The sequence below is a fragment of the Ovis canadensis genome, chromosome 2 (assembly GCF_042477335.2).
Source record: "Ovis canadensis isolate MfBH-ARS-UI-01 breed Bighorn chromosome 2, ARS-UI_OviCan_v2, whole genome shotgun sequence".
In the NCBI taxonomy this organism is placed as follows: domain Eukaryota; kingdom Metazoa; phylum Chordata; class Mammalia; order Artiodactyla; family Bovidae; genus Ovis; species Ovis canadensis.
This window is the reverse complement of record NC_091246.1, coordinates 175,487,976-175,514,481: the sequence shown is the minus strand read 5'-3', so window position 1 is coordinate 175,514,481 and position 26,506 is coordinate 175,487,976. Positions and strand designations below refer to the sequence as shown.

General features: G+C 37.5%; 1 protein-coding gene across 1 annotated transcript in view; it reads right to left on the bottom strand.

The window, feature by feature from the left end:
- LRP1B (LDL receptor related protein 1B) overlaps nt 1-26,506 on the bottom strand; it is a 1,961,274-nt gene that overhangs the window by 120,397 nt on the left and 1,814,371 nt on the right. The window contains exons 78-80 of the mRNA XM_069573760.1: nt 19,249-19,472; nt 17,710-17,816; nt 1,810-1,926 (exon numbers count right to left, since the gene is read on the bottom strand). Coding sequence (XP_069429861.1) covers nt 1,810-1,926; nt 17,710-17,816; nt 19,249-19,472 — 448 coding nt within the window. The remainder of the gene's footprint in view (nt 1-1,809; nt 1,927-17,709; nt 17,817-19,248; nt 19,473-26,506) is intronic.

The window sequence follows — 26,506 nt, the reverse complement described above, 5'->3', positions numbered from 1 at the left end:
TCTCTGGAACCCTGAATTCCGTTGGGTATGTCTTTCCTTTTCTCCTTTGCCTTTTACTTCTTTGCTTTTCTCAGCTATTTGTAAGGCCTCCTTAGACAACCACTTTGCCTTCTTGCATTTCTTTTCCTTGGGGATGGTTTTGGTTACTGCCTCTTGTATGGTGTTATGAACCTCTGTCCATAGTTTTCAGGCATCCTGTCTAGCAGATCTAATCCCTTGAATCTATTTGTCACCACCACTGTATAAAATTAATGGTCAAATTAACTGTCTGAACAATAATTTTAATCAATCATAAGTTGGTTTTGAATAGTAAAATAATCCCCCCAAATCTGACATTCTATTGTCTATTTTAAAAATAGTATAAAGAAAACAAATTGGTGAATGTCAATCATATATACAATTAGTTTGGCTGAGAATAACAGTAATAATAACTTCTCATATTTTACAAAATGGTTATTTTTAGAGAATTTTTAATAAACATATATAACTTTGGTACTGAAATTGATAAAAAGTGAAATAACAGCATTTATATTTTACTTATTATCTAAATGTTGTAAAACATAAAATGCCTTTTAATATAATTTTTCTTTATTGTTTATTGAAATAGTAAAATATACACTTGAGCTAAAATGGGTTAATTTTTGTAATCAATTACATGAATGTTGATTTTTTTTCCATTTAGTGTTATTATACAAAAAACATACTCTTCTAGTAAGGGCACAGTGAAAGTTCAATGCAATTATTCTTCTAGCAACTTCTCTGCTTTTGCTTAAGAAAGAAAGAAAAAAAGAACAGGAAGCAAAGCAGCAAATAAGTAAAACTTATTTACTTACTTGCAAATTAGTATGTAAATATAAAATTTCAAGTATAAATTGTGGACAAATTGTGGTAAATAGCTAAGGGGTTTTGGTAAGAAAGAGAAAGAGAAAAAGAAGGGAAATAAATTAAGCAGAAAGAACTGAGATTCCCTGGCAAGGAAAGTGTGAGTCACAAAAGGGAGTAAAGAAGGAGAGTGAAAAACAGAAGACAGACATAGAGATGGAGATAAAAAGGGTGCCGTGAAAGAAGAGCACCAGTAGATTCTCCAGTCACTTATAGAAGAAGTACACTCCCATTTTTTACACATTGCTTTTCCCATGGATGAGAATGTCCCTATCAATTACCTATAATAATAAATGTTACTATAATGTTTTACTATATAGTAACTCACTTCCTACTTATCATTGCAATTTGAAATAAAAATTAGTGTTCCCAGGCACTAATCTTGACTACTTGAAGTCTTCTGCTCAGAAAAGAACATCCACAGAAGCAACAAACAGAATGAATATTTTCTGAATTCAGTAGCAATGCATCATATTTGTCCTGAAGTCAAGAAGTTTTTCTGGTGTGGCCTCTTTGTTATTCTAAGTAGTAGGAATGAAAATTGCGATGAATATTAAGAGCTACAAGTTGAAATGAGATTCGTAGGTGGTAAAGAATCTACCTGCCAATGAAGGAGATGCAGGAGACACAAGTTTGTTTCCTGAATGGGGAAGATCCCCAGGAGAAAAAAATGGCAACCCACTTTAATATTATTGCCTGGGAAATCCCATGGACAAAGAAGCCTGGCAGGCTACAGTCTGTGGGGTCACAAAGAGTTGGACATGACTGAGCACCCAGGCAAACAGACACACAAAACTGTACACAGAAAGCTGAAAAGAGACATAAACTGAGGAAACATAGAATGTAAGGCTTTCATAATTGACCTATGTTTCATTATTTAGTATGCTCAGTGGTAATTAAAGGCAGACACAAAAGCAGTTCACAAACCTTGTTTGCTGGTGACAGAGACTACGGAATCAGAACCATCGTACAGAACGCTGCCAATAACAGAGAGTTCAAGATCAGCCCAGTATATCCGTTCACTGAAATGATCCACAGCCAGACCTGTAAAATCAACACGCACAGACAAATGACAGCAATACATTTGAGATTATTTAAATTATGTTTCTTTCCTTTAATGTATTGTTATAATTGAAATTTTTTTCAAACATCTTAGAAATTTCATAGTCTGTATCATGGTAGTGCAAAAATCAGAAAAAAAATGAAATAATTTAATCTTTATTTGAAATATGTGTTAATAAATTACACAGAATTTATGTAATACAGTGTAGCAAAAAATATTTTTACTTCATGTAGGAAAAGCCATTCTAAATACCCCTCCTTTCTACTCTTACTATTTTCTTAATTATGGTTGTTTTCTAGAAGACTTTCTTGTGACTTTTTTTTTAATCTTTATAGTACACACAGAATTAATTCATCATTTAAATCATTTATCCAACCATTATTTAAAATAATTCCAGGTAATTAGCTATATTTTGAATCTTTTCATGAAGGTGCATTTGCAGAAAATAAAAGGTTCATGAGCTTAATCATAAGATATTTTGAATTTGTCTATAGTGTTATGAGACACCTGTGTGCATGCTGAAGTTTAAATTGACTAAAGATTGATGTTTACGATAGGAATAATGAATAGTAAATTCCTTAATTAAGTTTCTTGTTGTACTTACATTTTTCACTCTAATTTTTTACTGTAATCATTAATTTGCTCTGAGACTGCCATCTTTCTCTGTATTATCAGTATCTGTTAATGAATACCACTGGACTAAAAAGACATGCAGTAAAAAAACAATGTTTTTCTCTTTATTCAATTTTTAATTTCATAATATAATTGAGATCTAGTCAGTGTCTTCTTGCACAAATATCATCAACACACAGAATAACTTAGGTAAACTTCCTTCAGTTTAGAAAAGTAAGACCCGTAACATATGAATTCTATAATAAATCTTTGTTGCTGTAGATATTCAATTTTTACAACATAGCTAGTCTTTAGATATGATATATGACACACTTTGAAACTACAAGGTAATCAAATTACCTTTGACATCTGCATGCTAAAAAGCTTTCTGAATGAGATCATTCAATAAAAAAAAAATTGAGGAAATTTAATGTCATCTTAAAGGCAAGGCAACCGAATGAAAAGTATTTTTGAGTTTACACTAATTGTACTTTCTTGTAGATGGATCATAATTTAACAATCAAAATGAAAACATATCATGGTGAAAATCATTTGGGAATGATTTTTCAGTAATGTATGTGTTTATCCCAAATATAATTAAACTAAATAACAATATTTCTCAGGTGTTATATAAAAATGTTCTATGTCCAATCAGCCTCTGAGAAATGACTTACCAATTAAAACAAGTGGCCCATGTTTTACTAGTCTCTGCTCAATGATTAATTTGCTATTTGGAGTCATGGTGGATATTAGGTCTTAGCTTTTTCATGTGTAATTATGAGGAACGTGAAACATAAAATGATCCAACTTCTTGCTGCCATCATTCTACTTCAAAATCATTGTCTACAAAAGATTTAAAATGCTTTTCTTTTCCTTCCACTAGTGTTATACAATAAAGTGGTAGATTAAAAATAAAAAAAGTTGTTCTCAACCAAATTGATCTTTACATTTAAATATTAAATTTGTTAATCATAGAAATGAAGAAAACAATAGGTATTAATCTAATTTAATTACCAATATTGTTTTGTCAGATTCAGCAGCAGTAAAAATTTTTCAAATGTGTCATACATTACACTATTAGTCTAGGCTTAAGGCACGTACAGCTATAGTCCCATACTGTACTATTTTGGATGAAATTATATCTAGGTAAAAATTTTACCACAAACTTTTAGATGAGTGGGATTTATATTCCCCTAAATCCACAAATCAATGACTTTGATTTTTCCCTAAGCCATTTAATAAAAGAGACAGTCTTTTAAATTAAAAAGTTAAAGAAGAAATCAACTAACTTTTTGTTATGGAGGTGAGTCAAGTTTATATGAAAGAACAAGTCCATTTCTATATCTTTAAAATATCATATCTTTTTTGTCTTTAATAAAGACAACATAAAGTGGGAAAAAAAAAATCAGTTCCCAGGAGAGTCATTCTTATCTGAACTGGGAATGGTGAATATCTGGAACCAAGTCAGTGAAAGTACAGAAAATTTAAAGTAAAATGTCTACTTGTTCTAATCAAGCATAATAGAAAGACAATTTGAAAGTCTTATAAAAGAAAAAGTCCTGATAAGTTTTAGGAGGACATGATAATGGCCCTAATAATTTTTTTTTTAACATCTCCCACGATATTAAGACTAAGTTTACATTTTAGGGATTTTTAAATCAACCTTTAACTTTAAATTTTTCCAAGATCCTTCTACTAGTTCCCCTATTTCTACTGTGGTCTAAAAAGAAGACAGAAAATGGCAAAAGCAAAATCTTATGAGAACTGGCCATAATACCAATATGATGTTTAAGAGAGAAGACCTGGGGAAGAGAAATAAATTATGTTTTCAGAAAGGGAGAAAGAGATTATGTAGATTTCATGTTATAGGAAAGCTGAGATTTGTAAGGTAGTAATAACAAGCAAGTGTGCAATACCCTATTCTTGATTTAAGAGGTGATAAAAGGGGCCCAAAACAAAGCTAAAGATATTTACCACTATGTCGAATTTATTAAAACAAATTTTTTAAAGTAATTTCTGAGAAGTTACCTATAAAAGGTTTTGGATATTAGAATATGTTAAAGTTATTTTTACTCATATATGTGCTTGTGTGTGAGTTTCTGCGCTCAGCTACTCAGTCCTGTCAGACTCTTTGTGACACCTGGATTATAGCTCACAAGGCTCCTTTGTCAATGGGATTTCCCAGGCAAGAATACTGGAGTGTGCTGAAGATCCCTTCTACATGGGATCTTCCTAACCCAGGGACTAATATGCATCTCCTACTTGGTAAGCAGATTCTTTACTACTGAGCTACTGGGTTTCCCCCACATACATATCATTCCAATCCTAAAGAAAGGCAATGCCAAAGAAAGCTCAAACTACTGCACAATTGCACTCATCTCACATGCTAGTAAAGTAATGCTCAAAACTCTCCAAGCCAGGCTTCAGCAATACGTGAACTGTGAACTCCCTGATGCTCAAGCTGGTTTTAGAAAAGGCAGAGGAACCAGAGATCAAATTGCCAACATCCGCTGGATCATGGAAAAAGCAAGAGAGTTCCAGAAAAACATCTATTTCTGCTTTACTGACTATGCCAAAGCCTTTGACTGTGTGGATCACAATTAACTGTGGAAAATTCTGAAAGAGATGGGAATACCAGACCACCTGACTTGCCTCTTGAGAAACCTATATGCAGGTTGGGAAGCAACAGTTAGAACTGGACATGGAACAACAGACTGGTTCCAAATAGGAAAAGGAGTAAGTAAAGGCTGTATATTGTCACCCTGCTTATTTAACTTATATGCAGAGTACGTCATGAGAAATGCTGGGCCGAATGAAGCACAAGCTGGAATCAAGACTGTCAGGAGAAATATCAATAACCTCAGATATGCAGATGACAGCACCCTTATGGCAAAAAGTGAAGAAGAACTCAAGAGCCCCTTAATGGAAGTGAAAGAGGAGAGTGAAAAAGTTGGCTTAAAGCTCAACATTCAGAAAACTAAGATCATGGCATCTGGTCTCATCACTTCATGGGAATTAGATAGGGAAACAGTGGAAACAGTGTCAGACTTTATTTTTGGGGGCTCCAAAATCACTGCAGATATTGACTGCAGCCATGAAATTAAAAGACACATACTCCTTGAAAGGAAAGTTATGACCAACCTAGATAGCATATTCAAAAGCAGACATTATTTTGCCAACAAAGGTCCATCTAGTCAAGGCTATGGTTTTTCCAGTGGTCACGTATGGATGTGAGAGTTGGATTGTGAAGAAAGCTGAGCACTGAAGAACTGATGCTTTTGAACTGTGGTGTTGGAGAAGACTCTTGAGAGTCCCTTGGACTGCAAGGAGATCCAACCAGTCCATTCTAAAGGAGATCAATCCTGGGTGTTCTTTGGGAGGACTGATGCTAAAGCTGAAACTCCAATACTTTGGCCACCTCATGTGAAGGGTTGACTCATTGGAAAAGACTCTGATGCTGAGAGGGATTGGGGGCAGGAGGAGAAAGGGACGACAGAGGATGAGATGGCTGGATGGCATCACTGACTCGATGGACATGAGTTTGAATGAACTCTGGGAGTTGGTGATAGACAGGGGGCCTGGCGTGCTGCAATTCATGGGGTTGCAAAGAGTCGGACATGACTGAGTGACTGAACTGAACTGATATATATATATATATATATATATATATATATATATATATATATATTTCTTTCTATATATATACACATACACACAGTTATTTATGAGTTTTAGCAAAATAATGTTTCAAGGAATTAAAAAATAATCCTTAAGTTTTTATCTATCTCATTTAATTAGAGATCTTTTGTTGGCCAAGGACAAAGGATTTGCTGAGTGAATCAAATAATTATGACTATACCAGGCCAGTATGTACTTCTTTATTTTTCTGTTTAGTCAGCAACTGCCACAATCTGAGAAGATCTAAAAGTAACACAAATAAGCATTTGGATATCAGATAATATGGTATTTAAATCAAACTCATGTAATCTACATGCCCTTCTCTTGACACCCTTCTCTTGGAGGGAAAAATGAAAAGCATTCATTTTTAAAAGAAATTAATTAATACATATCTGTAAGGTACCTCCCTTGCATCATACACTGTCAGGTCCTAGTATGTAACAAAGATTGAAACAGATCATGTTCCTACTCTTATGGTACATCCTACTCACCCACCACACAACTGACTGAATCAGAATATAGATTATGCTTCTTGCACTTAATATTGGGCCTAAAACATTTGTGAAAAGAGAACTTAATACCATAACATAGGTTAGAGTATTAAAAATGGTATGCATTCATATCTTCACTCATTCAACACATAATTAGTCTTGAGGAGAGTGGTGTAAGATGGCGGGGCAGAAGGACATGTGCTTATCTTCTTCTACAAGAACTCCAAAACTACAATTCACTGCTGAAAAATCATCGGTTGGAGAATGTTCGATCCCATCAAAAAAGATACCCCAAGTCCAAGGGCAAAGGAGAAACTTCAACAAGATGGTAGGAGGGGAGAAATCACAATTAGAAATAAACATGTTAACTGCCTGAGATGCTCAGAGGGCTCAAACCTTGTGTACACCAGCACCCCGAGACCCCACAGAGACTGAGCTAGAACTGTGTTTGAATGTCTCCTGCAAAGGTACAGTTCAGCAGTGAGCTGTTGCAGGGGCAGGGGCTCTGGGTTTAGCAGACCTGGGTATGGCATCAGCCCTCTTGGAGGAAGTCGCCATTAACCCCATCATAGAGCCACTAGAACTTATGCAGAACTGGAGAAACAGGCTCTTAGAGGGCACAAACAGAGCCTTGTGTGCACTAGAACCCAGGAGAAAGTAGCAGTGACCCCATAAGAGGCTGACCCAGACTTTCCCATGAGTGTCCAAGAGTCTCTGGCAGAGGCAAGGGTCGAAAGTGCTCTGCTGAGGGGTCAGGGGCACTGAGTGCAGCAGTACAGGCATGGGACCTTTTAAGGGAGGTCACCATTGTCTTCATTACCTCCACCATAGTTTGGCCTCAGGTCAAATAACAGGGATGGAACACAGCCCCACCCATCAATAGAAATTGGATTAAAGTTTTACTGAGCATGGCCCTGCCCATAGGAACAAGACCCAGTTTCCCCCAGTCATTCTCTCCCATCAGGAAGTGTCCATAAGCCTCTTATACTTATCCACCAGAGGGCAGAGGGAATGAAAACCACAGTCACAGAAAACTAACCAAACTGATCACATGGAGCACAGCCCTGTCTAGCTCAGTGAAACTATGAGCCATGCCATGTAGGGCCAGCCAAGAGTCAAAAATGCAGTACTGGAATGCGATCTCAAAAATGACAAAATGATCTCTGTTCATTTCCAAGGCAAACCATTCAATATCACAGTAATCCAAGTGCCCCAACCAGTAATGCAGAAGAAGCTGAAGTTGAACGGTTCCATGAAGGTCTACAAGACCTTCTAGAAATAATACCCCAAAAATATGTCCTCATCTTTATAGGGGACTGGAATGCAAAAGTAGGAAGTCAAGAGCTACCTGGAGTAACAGGCGAATTTAACCTTGGGGTACAAAACAAAACAGGTCAAAGGCTAACAGAGTTTTGCCAAGAGAATGCACTTGTCATAACAAACACCCTCTTCCAACAACACAAGAAAAGACTCTACACATGGACATCACCAGATGGTTAAAATCGAATCAGATTGATTATATTCTTTCCAGCCAAAGATGGAGAAGCTCTATATAGTCAGCAAAAACAAGACCAGGAGCTGACTGTGGCTCAGATCATTAACTCCTTATTGCCAAATTCAGACTAAAATTGAAGAAATTGGGGGAAAACCACTAGAGCATTCAGGTATGACCTAAAGCAAATCTCTTACGATTGTACAGTGGAAGTGAGAAATAGATTCAAGGGATTAGATTTGACAGACAGAATGCCTGAAGAACTATGGACAGAGCTTCCTGACATTGTATAGGAGGCAGTGATCAAGATCATCCCCAAGAAAAAGAAATGCAAAAAGGCAAAATGGTTGTCTTGAGGAGGCCTTACAAATATCTGAGAAAAGAAGAGAAGTGAAGAGCAAAAGAGAAAAAAGATAGATATACCCATTTGACTGCAGAGTTCCAAAGAATAGCAAGGAGAGATAAGAAAGCCTTCCTCAGTGATCAATGCAAAGAAACAGAGGGAAATATTAGAATGGGAAAGACTAGAGATCTCTTCAAGAAAATTAGAGATACCAAGGGAACTTGTCATGCAAAGATGGACACAATAAAGGACAGAAATTTTATGGACCGAACAGAAGCAGAAGATATTGAGAAAGGGTGGCAAGAATACAAAGAACTAAACTAATAAGATCTTCATGACTTACCTCCAGATAACCACGATGGTGTGATTACTCACCTAGAGCCAGACATTCTGTAATGTGAAGTCAAGCAGGTCTTAGAAAGCATCACTACAAAGCTAGTGGAGGTGATGGAATTCCAACTGAGCTATTTCAAATCTTAAAAGATGATGCTGTGAAAGTGCTGCACTCAATAAGCCAGCAAATTTGGAAAACTCAGCAGTGGCCACAGGACTGAAGAACGTAGGTTTTACTCCAGTCCCAAAGAAAGGCAATGCCAAAGAATGCTCAAACTACCACTCAATTGTCATCTCACACACTAGCAAACTAATACTCAAAAAATCTCCAAGCCAGGTTTCAACAGTATGTGAACCATGAGCTTCCAGATGTTCAAGCTAGATTTAGAAAAGGCAGAGGAACCAGAGATCAAATTGCCAACATCCGTTGAATCATCACAAAAGCAAGAGAGTTTCAGAAAGACATCTACTTCTGATTTATTGACTACGCCAAAGCCTTTGACTGTGTGGATCACAACAAATTGTGGAAAATTCTTCAAGAGATGGGAAAACCTGACCACCTACTCTGCCTCCTGAAATCTGCACACAGGTCAAAAAGCAACAGTTAAATCTGGACATGGAACAAGAGACTGGTTCCAAATAGGAAAAGGAGTACGTCAAGGCTATATACTGTCACCCTGCTTATTTAACTTATATGCAGAGTACATCATGAGAAATGCTGGGCCGAATGAAGCACAAGCTGGAATCAAGATTGCTGGGAGAAATATCATAACCTCAGATATGCAGATGACACCACCCTTATGGCAGAAAGTGAAGAAGAACAAAAGAGCCTCTTGATGAAAGTGGAAGAGGAGAGTGAAAAAGTTGGCTTAAAACTCAACATTCAGAAAACAAAGATCATGGCATCCAGTCCCATCACTTCATGACAAATAGATGGGGAAACAGTGGAAACAATGAGAGACTTTATTTTTTGAGGCTCCAAAATCACTGTGAATGGGGACTTCAGCCATGAAATTAAAAGATGCTTGCTCCTTGGAAAAAAAGCTATGACCAACCTAGACAGCATGTTAAAAAGCAGAGATTTTACTTTGCCAACAAAAGTCCGTCTAGTCAAAGCTATGGTTTTCCAATAGTCGTGCATGGATGTGAAAGTTGGACTATAAAGAAAGTTGAGCGCCAAAGATTTGATGCTTTTGAACTGTGGTGCTTGAAAAGACTTTTGAGAGTCCCTTGGACTGCAAAGAGATCCAACCAGTCAATCCTAAAGGAAATCAGTGCTGAATATTCATTGGACGGACTGATGCTGAAGCTGAAACTCCAGCACTTTAGCCACTTGATTGGAAGAACTGACTCATTAGAAAAGACCCTGATGTTGGGAAAGATTGAAGGTGGGAGGAGAAGGGGATGACAGAGGATGAGATCATTCGATGGCATCATCAATTTGATGGATATGAGTTTGAGTAAGCTCTGGGAGTTGGTGATGGACAGGGAAGTCTGACATGCTGCAATCCATGGAGTCGCAAAGATTTGGACAAGACTCAGTAACTGAACATATACTAATTATAGGTAATATTCATATACTAATCATAGGGGATATATCAAGAATATTCATAATGGTGTTGGTTTAAGCTGTTTATAATCTTGTTGGGCATATAGATTATACATTAAAGCATTAAAGAGTCAATGATTATATATCATTAAAGCAGTAGGTGATTGACAACCAAGTATGGAGATAAGCAGTGCTTTTGATGCCCAGAGAATTGAGCTATCCTTTTGATTTTGTAAAGTACACAATGGCAGTGCTGATGGTGAACAAACACAGGGCTACCTGGGTGGTGTGCTAACTATATGATCAGATAGTACAGTTCTAACCTTTGAATGCACAGGAGTTACATAAAGGGATAGAGAAGTTTATATCTACTCCTATTGCTGTTCATGATACTAGTATCACTTACACTCTATTGAGGTACAGAGCATAACCAAATGCACTGGATCCTAGTGCACATAGTCTTCATGCTTGTGTAAAGGAAAAATAGTGTTTTCTCTAAACCCTAGATGTAAATAATAAAATATTACACTTGGAGAGAAAAAGAGATATTATTATAGTTACTCATTTCAGTTTCATAACTTTGGAGTCATGGCAAATATTTATAAACATACACTAAGAAAAAAAATAATATAGGTATACATAAATCTAAGATGTTTCTAAGAAACCATAAGCAATTAATGTATTTGTATGGAAGGACATCTTATAAAATATATTTGCATAAGTGCACATTTTCTCTAGCATATTAATATAATGTATATAATATAATGTATTATATATATATATATACATATATACTACAGATGCCGAACAATTACCAACTTTCCCTTGTTACTTTCTAGTAACATGCTATTTGCTGCTGCTGCTGCTAAGTCGTTTCAGTCGTGTCCAACTCTGTGCAACCCCATAGACAGCAGCCCACCAGGCTCCCGCATTCCTGGGATTCTCCAGGCAAGAACACTGGAATGGGTTGCCATTTCCTTCTCCAATGCATGAAAGTGAAGTCTCTCAGTTGTGTCCAACTCTTAGCAACCCCATGGACTGCAGCCTACCAGGCTCCTCCGCCTATGGGATTTTCCAGGCAAGAGTACTGGAGTGGGTTGCCATTGCTTTCTCTGAAATCTAAATTATCTATAATTTCCTAAAAGTCTTCTGATATTATTTTTTATTTATTTGTATATCAATAACATTTGGCTCACATTACTGAAGAGTTATTAATCACTATAAATTTAAGAGAGATGAAAAGATAATAGTGAGAGATATTTCTCCTTGATGGAATAAAATCCTCCCTAATAATACAAGACTAGCATTTCCAATATTAAGAAATTCAATGAGCAGGTGGGCAATAGATAAAGCAATAGATTTTACATATAGCTTATGGATTTTTTAAAAATCTTTTAGAATTTGAACATATAAAATGAGAAAACTAGTCAACACAGTATACTAAATGATATTTATAAACATGGATAATATTTTTTTTTAAGTTGCTATTAGGGAATTATGGGCTTCCCTGGTGGCTCAAACAGTAAAGAATCCACCTGCAATGTGGGAGACCTGGGTTCAATCCCTGGGTTGGAAGATCCCCTGGAGGAGGGGGTTATGGTGAACATAATATAAGATAAAAATGTAAGGTTTTAGTATTAATACATGGCTTATTAGTCCTATAGTTATTCTTAGCCTCTTAGATATTCAAGAAATTATACCAATTAATTTACGTTGGTTTTAATATCTGATTTAAATGAATTATATCAATTCTCCATAAGGTAAATATTATCATATGCAATTTACAAGTGAGGACTTCAGTGTTCAAAAGTTTATACAGTTTGCTCAGTTTTAACACAAGCCTATATAAATTCAAGGCTAAGACTCTTTCTACTACTCTGTATTTATTCTGTGTAAGGCACTATGCTATGTCCAATTGGGTATATCATCTTCCTTTTGAAACTCTTCCGTCAACTACTGTGACACTGAATTCTGTTGCTTTGCTCCTATTGCTCAAACACCTCTGTTGTCTGTACTTTTGACTTTAACTCTTCTAAACATAACCATCTCACACATTTCTGCCCTTTCTGCTCTAGGAAGTTTCTTTGTTTCACCCTCCCTCATTCATCTTAACAACTCCATCAAGTTTAAATTATCAACTTTCTGTTGCTAATTCCCCAAACTAAGTTTCTAGTTCTGCTTTGAGCTGCAGAACTAAAATTTACAATAATCTCTGAGATAGCTTCATCTGAGGATTTCCCAGGTGGTGCTGGTTGTGAAAAATATGCCTGCCAATGCAGGAGATGCAAGAGACGTGGGTTCGATTCCTGGGTCAGGAAGATTCCCTGGATTAGGAAATGGCACCCTACTCCAGTATTTTTGCCAGAACGATTCAATGGACAGAGGAGCATGGTGTGCTACACTCCATGTGGCTACAAAGAGCAGAATAAGCGCGCGCATGTGCGCACACACACACACACACACACACACACACACACCCCTCCATCTCATTGATTTAGGTTGGCCATGTCTACAAGTGCAACACATGATAACCAGGGAATAGCATTCTCTTCATAAACAAACTTTCCAAAAACCCCTGTCTCAGGCTCCCTCCTAAGGATTTCAGACTGGCAATTCTAGAAATAGCTTCCTGAGTCATACTTTAAAATGAAAATAATGCCACGTATACTATGACTATGAAAGTGAAAGTAAGTGAAAGTCACTCAGTCATGTCTGACCCCATGGACTATACAGTCTCCAGGCCAGAATACTGGAGTGGGTAGCCTTTCCCTTCTCCAGGAGATCTTCCCAACCCAGGGATCAAACCCAGGTCTCCCTCATTGCAGGCAGATTCTTTACCAGCTGAGCCACAAGGGAAACCCAAGAATACTGGAGTGGGTAGCCTATCCCTTCTCTAACGAATCTTCTGACCCAGGGATCAAACTGGGATCTCCTGCATTGCAGGTGGATTCTTCACTAAGTGAGCTATTAGGGAAACCTTTACTATGACCATGTAAGATGTTAAATCAGACAATTTTTTTTAATCAACTGTTTGAATCTTCTATAAGTCTAAAATTAGTCAAAAGTAAAAAAAGTTCTTTAAAACTAAAATTGTGTTTGAACAGATTATGCCACTTTCCTCAATACCCTCAAATGTCCCCCCTTAAAGCCAGAACAGAATCTAATCCTTATCAGAGTGTTTCAGGTCCTAGATGATCTGCCTCTGTTCAGCTTGTCATTCCCACATATCCTATTCTCCATATGCTCATGTGGAGCACATGCTCATGAGAATATGAGCACGTGAGAATAAGCTCATATGCACAATCTCCAGTTGCTCATATGCTTCAAGGCATACAATCATCCCATGGTATCCATTGGGGATTGGTTATAGGATCCTCTGTGGGTACCAGAACTCGCGGATGCTCAAGTCTTTTACATAAAATGGCATATTACACTCAACCCTTGGACTCAGCAGCTTCAGCAAATTCAACCTACCATGGATATGAAGGGCCCGCTGTCCTAACATCAGTGCTGGTTTCCTCAGGTGCTAGATTCATTCCTAACTCATGACTTGGATTCTTTCTGCTTGGAAAGCTCTTTCCTCATGTATTCACATAGCTTGCTCTCTCTCTTTATTCAGTTATCTTCTCAAATATCACCTTTCTAGAGATGACTTCTCTGATAATCATAACTAAAATAGTACCCTCTCATAACTAGGCATCCCTCATTTTTTTTTTACCCTATATGGTTTTAATATACATCTGACATGATGTATCCTATATGTTCTATCCAATATAGGAAAGTCAGTTTCATGAGAATCGGAATTCTCTTAACAAGGGCAGGAACTATTTCTTCAGCATTTGGAAAAATTTCTGGCACCAGCTGAGTCCTTAATTAGTGTTTGTTAAATCATTGACAAGAGACACATCTATATAAATGAACTCAATCCCAAGTGTTCCTACCTTCTGTAAGGGTAAAAACAATCTATTTGGAGGAAAAGGCAGAAGGTACATTAAAAGTAAATATATATATATGTGTGTGTATATATATATATATACACACACATACCAAATATAAAGTTTCTACAGTGAAAAGGACTGCAAAGCCTCACTGTTAAATAACATGTGCTATAGAAAATGTATGCTGTCCTTCTGATGCAGACGTAGTGGTTGACAGTGGGGAGGGAGCAAAAATCTCTGAGGCTTCTGCATTGTGAAAATGTTTTATTGAGGAAGGACTAAATTTAGACCTTACAAGACTGATAAAATTCAGAGACTTCCCTCGTGGTCTGGTGGTTAGAACTTGGTGCTTCCAATGCAGGGGCTGTGGGTTTGATCCCTGGTTGGAAAACTAAGGGGTTTCCCAGGTGGCTCAGTGGTAAAGAATCAGCCTGTCAATGCAGGAGACATAAGAGACACAGGCTTGATCCCTGGTTGGGGAAGATCCTCTGGAGAAGGAAATGGCTACCCACTCCAGTATTCTTGCCAGGAGAATTCCATGGGCAGAGAAGTCTGCTGTGCTACAGTCCACGGTGTCACAAACAGTCTCATGCAATTTAGTGACTGAGCACAGCACAGCGGGGAACCAAGCTTCCATTTGCCACGAGGCCAAAAACATTAGAAAAAAAGAGCAAAACTGATTGGTAAGATTCAGCTAAGTGCATAGAAGTTGGAAGGGTACTGTAGAAGAAGGGATCTGAGAGGAAAATGGAGTGGGAGAAAGAACAGGAATGCAGAAAAAAAGCTGAGTTCTGAAGCAGTCTGGGAAGTACAGAGAGTGTGGACTGGTGGTTTAGATGACATGCTGGAAAGGAGATTTAAGCTAGATAGAAAGAAGCTGTGAATGTCTTTCATACCTTTCTTTCACAAAAATTATTTGGATATTACCACCTTTCTGTCCATTTAGTCTCTCACCCTCTAGCAGGTAATCATCTCTCCCAATATCATTAACATATAGCTGTAAAAACATCCTAACACAGTGCTACAAACTATCAAAATTTCATGCAGGTGAAATCCTAATAGCCTTATAACTTAGGTAATTTTAAAATAACATCCCCATAATATCACCAACAGTATGATAAGAACCTGAGTTTCAAGTTGGGAAACTATGACATGAAATGTTAATGACTTTTATAAAGTCACGCTATAAATTATTTTGTCTGCTTTCAAAAACGACTACATTGCCAAATGGAACCAGAAAGCATGGCAACATTATTATATTTAACTTACTATTTCACATTATTTTAAATTATTGGAGTATAATTACTTTACAATGTTTTGTTACTTTCTGTTGTACAACAAAGTGAATCAGCTATATATATACACATATTCCCTCCTTCTTGATTACCCCTTCCACCTCTCCCATCCCACCACTCTTGGTCATCACAGAGCACCGAGCTGAGCTCCCTGTACTATACAGCAGCTTCCCACTAGTTATCTATTTTACACACGGTAATGTATAAATGCAAAGAAATAGAGGAAAACAACGGAATGGGAAAGACTAGAGATCTCTTCAAGAAAATTAGAGATACCAAGGGAACATTTCATGCAAAAATGGGCTCGATAAAGGACAGAAATGGTATGGACCTAACAGAAACAGAAGATATTAAGAAGAGATGGCAAGAATACACAGAACTGTACAAAAAGGATCTTCACGACCTGGATAATCACGATGGTGTGATCACTCATCTAGAGCCAGACATCTTGGAATGTGAAGTCAAGTGGGCCTTAGAAAACATCACTATGAACAAAGCTAGTGGAGGTGATGGAATTCCAGTTGAGCTATTTCAAATCCTGAAAGATGATGCTGTGAAAGTGCTGCACTCAATCTGCCAGCAAATTTGTAAAGCTCAGCAGTGGCCATAGGACTGGAAAAGGTCAGTTTTCATTCCAATCCCAAAGAAAGGCAATGCCAAAGAATGCTCAAACTACCACACAATTGCTAGAAATGTAATGTTCAAAATCCTACAAGTCCAGCTTCAGCAATATGTGAACCATGAACTTCCTGATGTTCAAGCTGGTTTTAGAAAAGGCAGAGGAACCAGAGATCAAATTGCCAACATCTGCTGGATCATGGAAAAAGCAGGAGAGTTCCAGAAAAACATCTATTTCTGCTGATTTACTACGCCAAAGCCTTTGACTGTGTGGATCACAATAAACTGTGGAAAATTCTGAAAGAGATGGGAATACCAGACCACCTGACCTGCCTCTTGAGAAATCTGTATGCAGGTCAGGAAGCAACAGTTAGAACTGGACATGGAACAACAGACTGGTTGCAAATAGGAAAAGGAGTACGTCAAGGCTAGATATTGTCACCCTGCTTATTTAACTTCTATGCAGAGTACATCATGAGAAACGCTGGACTAGAAGAAACACAAGCTGGAATCAAGATTGCTGGGAGAAATATCAATAATCTCAGATACGCAGATGACACCACCCTTATGGCAGAAAGTGAAGAAGAACTAAAAAGCCTCTTGATGAAAGTAAAAGAGGAGAGTGAAAAAGTTGGCTTAAAGCTCAACATTCAGAAAACGAAGATCATGGCATCCGGTCCCATCACTCCTTGGGAAATAGATGGAGAAACAGTGGAAACAGTGTCAGACTTTGTTTTTTGGGGCTCCAAAATCACTGCAGATGGTGACTGCAGCCATGAAATTAAAAGACACTTACTCCTTGGAAGAAAAGTTAAGACCAACCTAGATAGCATATTCAAAAGCAGAGACATTACTTTGCCGACTAAGGTCTGTCTAGTCAAGGCTATGGTTTTTCCAGTAGTCATGTATGGATGTGAGAGTTGGACTTGAAGAAGGCTGAGCACTGAAGAACTGATGCTTTTGAACTGTGGTGTTGGAGAAGACTCTTGAGAGTCCCTTGGACTGCAAGGAGATCCAACCAGGCCATTCTGAAGGAGATCAATCCCGGGATTTCTTTGGAAGGAATGATGCTAAAGCTGAAATTCCAGTACTTTGGTGACCTCATGCGAAGAGTTGACTCATTGGAAAAGACTCTGATGCTGGGAGGGATTGTGGGCAGGAGGAGAAGGGGACAACAGAGGATGAGATGGCTGGATGGCATCCCTGACTCGATGGACGCGAGTCTGAGTGAACTCCAGGAGTTGGTGATGGACAGGGAGGCCTGGTGTGCTGCGATTCATGGGGCTGAAGAGTTGGACACGACTGAGAGACTGAACTGAACTGACTGAACTGAATGTGTAAATATTAATGCTACTGTCTCAATTTGTCTCACCCTGCTATTTCATATTTTAGACAGTGTGGGAAACATATCATACCTGTAGGTCTCTGTAAATTCTTTTGTACTAAAATTCTTCTCAGAGTACCATCCATGGCCGCCTCTTCTATGTGGGAGTGGTCCCCGACAACAGTCCAGTACATCATCCTGGAGAGATAGGTCAAGTTGATTAGCCTGGTGACAGTGCTGGCACAGCCCCAAACAAGGTCTGAAAAGATCCTGTGCATTTGAATCACCTTAGAGTCCCTGATAAAGGGACTAACTCTAAATGTACAGCATAGAGACCTCCAAGAGATGGCCATAGGAATCAAGGTTTTTAAATAGTCATACACTAGTCCCTGATAGCACAGCTGGTAAAGAATCGGGAGACCTGGGTTCAGTCCCTGGGTTGGGAAGATCCCCTGGAGAAGGGAAAGGCTACTCACTCCAGTATTCTGGCCTGGAGAATTCCAGGGACAGTGTAGTCCATGGGGTCGCAAAGTCGGACACGACTGAGTGACTTTCCCTCGCTCACTCACACTAGTGTTAGGCTCTCAGTTGTGTCCGATTCTTTGCAATCCCATGGACTGTAGCCCACCAGGCTCCTCTATCCATGGAATTTTCCAGGCAAGAATACTAGAGTGGGTTGCCATTTCCTTCCCCAGGGGATCTTCCTGATTCAGGAATCGAACCCAGGTCTCCTGCATTGCAGGCAGATTCTTTACCAACTGAGCTATGAGGGAAGCCCGTATTTCCTACTAAAATTTGAGAGTTACTGTTTAACAGGATAAACTGTAGTTCACTTGATTCCCAAAGCTCAATTTTGAAAATTTCTTTAGAAGAAGAATATCTTTAACACTTGAAACAATCTTCTTATTGTGACAGAATTCATTTTACCATGGTTGATACATCAATATGTTTTCTTTTATGATAAAGTAACTATTTTCTCAAACAGAAATAATTTTCTCACTTAGAAGATACCACACTGCATAATTCTATTAAGTAAACAATTGCTTCTTTTTACACAGGATTTAATGATCCACTTTATGGATGATTAGGAGTTTTATTTAACATTTCCTTATTTCTTTTTTGGCCACTGCTTATAAATGAAAAATAAAATAATAAAAAAGAAAAACAAATCAAGTAAAATAAAGGACATATTTGTATTAAATTTTTAAAGTTTGTTTATACATATGCTTTCATTTTTTATTACCAGAAATAGCCAAAATCACTAATACTCCACACTTAAAATGGTTAAACATTATATGTAACATCTCAAAAAATCAGTTTTAGATTAACAATAGTGGTTACACTTTTCATATCAGTTTCATTAATCTGAACATACACATAACATATTCAGACGATAAATGTATAAAGTACATTTTATACAACTGTTCAGAGAAAAACAAAATTTTCACCACCATTTGGTATGAAAAGAACATTCTTTTTTATATAAGGCATAGAGGGATTTTCATAAGTCTTGTGACTCTATTATATGTTGAACACTCATCCAGAGACAACGCTATAGAACACAGGTGGGACAATCTCTAAAAATGGATAGTCATATCAAGAAACATCAATAACTATGTTATTAACCTACCCTCTTTTAGGATTTACAGCAATGGCATAGGGTTCTCCAGCCATATTTGTTAAGAGTCTGGTACAGTTGGGGCCACTCAGCTGCCCTACGTTGATAGAGTACCTCAGACTGGTCCAGTGAGTAGTGTAGTAACTGAACCAGTGCATTCGAGAATGGTCAGTCCAATAGATATTTCCAGCAACCCAGTCAACTGCAATGTCCCTGGGCCTTCTAAATTCAGGACACTAGAAGAAAACAAAACAATAAACCACAGTATTGCCAAAAGCAAATTGGTGGAGTTTTCTGTATCTATATATTGAGATTATTTGGGAATCATATTAATATGATCAGGTATTAATTAGTATATAGATTTTTAAACATACTTTATTGTTATTTTTTATAGGTATATAATTTCACAAGTCCTAAGTATACAGTTCATTGGAATTTTACCTATCACTGCCTCTGTCTAACTACCATAGTGTTAGAATATTTCCAGAACTGTAGAAGGTTCACTTATGATATCTACCAGTTAGTATTTCTCTCAGAATAAGCATTATTCTAATGTCTAACGTCATAGATTAGTTTAAACAAATCCACATAAACATCATCGTACTCTTCAATTCCTGATCTTGATTCAACATCATGTCCCTGTATCCATATTGTTCTGTATGTCCGTTACTAATTGTTTTTATTTCTGGATAATATTTAATTTCATGAATATATATCAATTTGCTTACCGTTGTACTGGTATTATTTATTTTGTTTGTTAATAATTTTAGGCCATTACAATAAAAATTATGAATATTCCTGTATGTATCTTTTGGTGGACATAGACTCTCATTTTATTGAAAATTTAATAAGAAATACTGCAGATGGTGACTGCAGCCATGAAATTAAAAGACGCTTACTCCTTGGAAGAAAAGTTATGACCAACCTAGGTAGCATATTCAAAAGCAGAGACATTACTTTGCCGACTAAGGTCCGTCTAGTCAAGGCTATGGTTTTTCCAGTAGTCATATATGGATATGAGAGTTGGACTGTGAAGAAAGATGAGCACTGAAGAATTGATTTTTTTGAACTGTGGTGTTGGAGAAGACTCTTGAGAGTCCCTTGTACTGCAAGGAGATCCAACCAGTCCATTCTGAAGGAGATCAACCCTGGGATTTCTTTGGAAGGAATGATGCTAAAGCTGAAACTCCAGTACTTTGGCCATGTCATGTGAAGAGTTGACTCATTGGAAAAGACTCTGATGCTGGGAGGGATTGGGGGCAGGAGGAGAAGGGGACAACAGAGGATGAGATGGCTGGATGGCATCACTGACTCGATGGATGTGAATCTGAGTGTACTCCGGGAGTTGGTGATGGACAGGGAGGCCTGGCGTGCTGCGATTCATGGGGTCGCAAAGAGTCGGACACGACTGAGAGACTGAACTGAACTGAACTGAGAACTATTGAAGCTTAAGGTATACATATGTTTGCTTGAATAGATAGGGTTAGAATTTTCTTTCAAAGGCTCTCTACCAATGTTCACTCTTTTCAGCAATTTAATAAAGTTCCAGCTGCTCTGTATCCTTACCATATATAATTTGATTTAAAATTGAAAAAGAATGTTAATATAAATCGGCACATTTAGAGAGATGCTAGATTAAAATGTCTTTTGAGGAAAGTTACAAAATCTGTCATTTATATTAAATCTGCTAGCTTGGATTTTCTGTGTAATAGTATATTACTGGATTATTGTGACACAAAGGTAAGAGAGTTCATTGGGAACAGACAGCAAGGAAAATAACGTATGCTCTGTGCCTTTCAATTAACTTGATCACTTTGAGCTGAAGCTAGTGTAATAATTAATTTGACATGGTCGGGTTTATTGTGCATAGCCAAAAGTGAGAAGGAATTCTCAGGGGTATTATATCAAGACTAGAAACAACTATTTGAAGGTGATTATAACTAGACATGTCATCAATGCGTAAAAGCATCGTTAAGACCTGGTAACAAGTGGAAATGTGGGTTTTTAACAGATGACTGTTTCTTCTGTGTTTTACTAGTGAGCACATTTTGTTAAATTGTGCTTGGGTTAAAAGCAAACAGACTGAACTTCTCAAAAAGAACATGAGATGCCAAGAAACAAGAATTGCAAGTCACCATCTGCTGTGTGATTACTGAGATCTTAAGGAAGGAAAATATGGCTCAAATTAAGCACAGAACCTTTAGAAATTTCTAATGACCTTTATTATTAGTCTTTTCATTGATTGATTTAAAAACTAAACTTTTGAAATATTGCAGTACCTTATTTCTCTGCTCTAATAGTAAATACTATCCATCTACACAGCAATATCTCATAGCTACCTAAAGTTAAATGAAAAGTACTCTGAAACGCAACATAATCTAAACATTCCATACAAATAATATTTATAAATGGATAAATATAAAGATTTATCCTAGCCGAACCACAAAATAATTTTCAAGTGTTTCAGTATCATTTAAGTTAAATGAAGCTGCTGTTTTTGATTTGGCAGTATTTAAAAGTAAATTTATCAACAAATGGTATGGACATGTCAATGTAAATCTTAAATCTATAAACGTGAGAGACAATAGGAGAAAATAACCATTATGAACTGTCTAAAGCCTCTTGGAGCATATTTATCTTTTTTAACACCACTGGAGCAATCTTTTACCATGCATTTGTCTAGCATGAACATAGAATAATACCCTATTTTGCCTTTGATGGTGGTTGGTGGTTTAGTTGCTAAGTTGTGTCCTATTCTTGAGACTCCATGGACTATAGACCATGAGGATCCTCTGTCCATGAGATTTCCCAGGCACAAATGCTGGAGTGGCTTGTCATTTCCTTCTCCAGGGGATCTTCCCAACCCAGGGATAGAATCTGAGTCTCCTGCATTGCAGGCAGATTCTTTATTGACTGAGTCAACAGGGAAGCCCAAATTTGCCTTTATAAAGTGTTAATATACTATATGATTTTTCTGTCCTAGTGCTATCCTTGCTAAATAGGACATATTTTATGCAAAGTTCCACCTTTTAATTTTAATATTTTCGTTTTGTTTCACTCATGCTCAAAAAAGGGCTGGTTATCTTTCCATTCTATATTTATATTCCTGTTCTGCTAACAGTTAAAATCTCAAATTCCTAATGATCATGGAACATTCAGAAGTCTGATTTTGTGATACTTTTCAGAAAAGTTGGCTGGTGAAAATTCTATTAATGGTGAATTCCAAGAGGATATATAGAATTTAGGTCACATTGCTAGAATAAATGTTACTTTTAAATGCTGAACACGAGATACTGATGAGTTATAGAGCCATTTAAATCCATATAGTTATTCTCTGGTTCCTTGATCAAGGAATCTCTAATGTCATTCCCGTATCAACTAAGGCAGTTAGAATATTGAGTAAAGGATGGTCACACCCAATAAATTCAACCTAAAGTGACAAGATGAATCATCAGTTACAAGGTGATTCTCAGGGAATTATGGCAACCAGGTGAAGATGTTACTAGGTATTCATCCTTAATGACTCATAACATACTGAATGCTCAGTAATTCTCAACACTGAAAAGAGCAAGATTGAACAAAAGATGAACAACAAGAAGACAGAAAAAAGATGGTCTTATTGTTAGTGAAACTGTGGCCGAATTAGGAAATCATCTTTATAGTGAGTTCTATAGAAATAAATAATCCCTTTCTATTGCTCATGGCTTGACCAGGATTGCATTGAAAGTGAAAGTGAAAGTGAAAGTTGCTCAGTCGTGTCAGACTCTTTGCGACCCCATGGACTATACAGTCCATGGAATTCTCCAGGCCAGAGTGCCGTAGTGGGTAGCCTTTCCCTTCTTCAGGGGATCCTCCCAACCCAGGGATTGAAGCCAGGTCTCCCACATTGCAGGCGGATGGATTCTTTACCAACTGAGCCACAAGGGAAACCAAAGAATATTGGAGTCCTTCTCCAGGGGATCTTCCTGACCCAGGAATTGAACTGGGGTCTCCTGCATTGCAGGCAGATTCTTTACCAACTTCCCCATCAGGGAAGCCCAATAGGGAGGATTGTGTTAGTCATCTAAAAGGGAATCTCATATTGAATGAATGCTGGTTGGAGAGCAGAAGGCAAATTGCTGGTGGGTCTTATGGAAAAGTTCAAAATCAATCAGGTAAACACAAAAAGTGGGAAAACACAGGAAAAGTAAACTGAGGTTCTTGGCCTATATTGGAGACTGAAATGAATAACAAGAACAGGATGGTTATGCTATTTGTCTTGAAAGAGACTGAAAAACAACCAAACACATCAGATTGGAAGCATGAAGAGAATATGTAACTCTAATTTGCCTCTTTGGCTCCCACTCTAGACAGATAGACCAATGAACTAGAGGCACTAATGCAATATGTCGTGTTTAAGAGATTGCAGAGGTGTGTGGTTACCCAGACAACAAAAAGCATTTCTCATCTTTTGCACAAAGTAGAAGACACATTTTGATGGCTTTCTCCAGACAAATGATTTCTTTCCTAATAAGCTCTCTAAATACACAGCCAAAGTTTTGAGTCCTGAGGCATTCTTCTTTATAGAGATATATTAGTTGAATGAATGAAATGCTTAAATCTTGCCCCAAAATTGGCAGCTTGATTGTAACACAATTAGAGGTTACTGCTTTAAACTACTAATCCTTTACAGCTGCAGAATGTAAGGTATCTGTCACAGTGCCAGCTTCAGTAAACTAAAAATATAAGTCACTAAAGACATTTGTTTTAAATCGAGGAAAGAGGAAAACCTATGAAAGGAGAATTCAAACATTTGAACTGTGGAAATACTGTCTTTTTTAAAACAAAATTCCTATAGTTAGCAATATAATTTGAGAGAATATAGTTAACACAAGGATAGATTGAAGTTGCCACATATTCCATTTGTTCCCGATCTTTCACCTTTGTGGACATACAAGAAAATTCAGTTCATTTTGATAAAGTTAATTATCCCCTGATGCAATGCTAGTAAAACACAAATATAACAACACTGTAAGGAACTTGTGCGTGTGGTGGGATGGGAATGGGGGTATCCATGTGTAATGCTAAGATTATTTACATTTTTGGTTCACAAAATGTGAATCAGATGAAATTTTCATAAATTAGTCAATAACACATTGCAGGCAGATTCTTTACCATCTGAGCCACCAGGGATGCCCAAGAATACTGGAGTGGATAGCCTATCCTTTCTCCAAGGGATCTTCCTGACCCAGGAATTGAACCAGGTCCTCCTGCACTGCAGGCATATTCTTACCAGCTCAGCTACCAGGGAAGCCCAATAATAAAGTAAGGACTACACAAATTCTGAACATCACTAAATTCCACAGCTTAGTAATAGTTTACACTACCTAGATAATTGTTATTTCAATCAAGTTCATACAACAATGGAGAAACCCTCCCTCCAAAACCCCAAAATGTTATATTTAAGAGCTAGAATATGTACGAATTCTTAAATCATTTCAGAGATGAAACTTCTGCTTCTATCAGCAATCTATTCTTAAGGAAAGATCATTTCAATCTGAATATTTATAAGGCTTAATTGTAAAGATTGTTTCAATTTTAATAATTTTACTACAATTTGTAGCATTTAGCTACACTAAAGTGAAAATGTAAGTGAAAATTGCTCAGTCGTGTCCAATTGTTTGCAAACCGATGGACTATACAGTCCATGGAATTCTCCAAGACAGAATACTGAAGTGGGTAGCTTTTCCCTTCTCCAGGGGATCTTCCCAACCCAGGGATCAAACCCAGGTCTCCCACATTGCAGGCAGATTCTTTACCAGCTGAGCCACAAGGGTCTACACTAGGACTACATCAACCTGGCATAAGCTCTGTTATAGGAAAAGGAAACCAAATAAAAGTACATAATTCTCAGGCAGTATCCAGAAAGTAACAAATCTGTCCTTGGATATCAGGGTGAATATTGTATGTGATTTATCATTTTTAAAACATACTCAGTGTTCTTTAAACTTACTTGTTGTGATCTACCACCTACCAACCATAAATAACAAAACTGAGTCAAAACTTTCAATTGAACTACCAGCTAAACAAAAGATATCATGGAACCTAGAAAACAACATATTTGGAATCAGAAAGTTGGTTTAAGAACTGGTCCTAGTTTCTCCATAAATGAGGAAAGTGAAATTGAAGGTGTTACAATTCAGTCATATCTGACTCTTTGTGACCCCATGGACTGTACCCCACCAGGCTCCTCTGTCCATACAATTCTCCAGGCAAGAACAATGGGGTGGGTTGCCATTTCCTTCTCCAGGGAAACTTTCTGACCCAGGGATTGAACCTGAGTCTCCTGCATTGCAGGTAGATTCTTTGCTATCTGAGTCACCTGGGAAGCCCATAAATTATATGGCATACAAAAATAAAGGCTTTGGATCAGATGACCTGTAAAAGTGTTTAAAACATTATCCATTCTGTATAAACCTTGAAGTGAAGTGAAGTCGCTCAGTCGTGTCCAACTCTGCAACCCCATGGACAGTGGCCTATCAGGCTCCTCTGTCCATGGGATTTTCCAGGCAAGAATACTGGAGTGGGCTTCCATTTCCTTCTCCAGGGGATCTTCCCAACCCACAAATCGAACTCAGGTCTCCTGCGTTGCAGACAGATGCTGCTTTACCGTCTGAGCCACCAGGGATGTATTTAATGCTAAGTATGAATTTTATGCATTAGTCAGTAAGCAAAAAATTTGTTGGCACTTATGGGGGCAATTTTTACATCATCTCCCTATGTGAGTAACCTGAAATTAAGAAGACAAGGTGCCTTCTGATAGTTAATTTCTTTTTCCTGATGGTTACAATTTAAATAAGCACAACAGCTGAGATGAAAATTAGAGCTATCTGAAAGAACAGGCTACAAAATGGTAGGTTTAGCACTTAATCACAATAAACTGTGGAAAATTCTGAAAGAGATGGGAATACCAGACCACCTAACCTGCCTCTTGAGAAATCTGTATGCAGGTCAGGAAGCAACAGTTAGAACTGGACATGGAACAACAGACTGGTTTCAAATAGGAAAAGGAGTACATCAAGGCTGTCTATTGTCACCCTGCTTATTTAACTTCTATGCAGAGTACATCATGAGAAATGCTAGACTGGAAGAAGCACAAGCTGGAATCAAGATTGCTGGGAGAAATATAAATAACCTCAGATATGCAGATGACACCACCCTTATGGCAGAAAGTGAAGAGGAACTAAAAAGCCTCTTGATGAAAGTAAAAGAGGAGAGTGAAAAAGTTGGC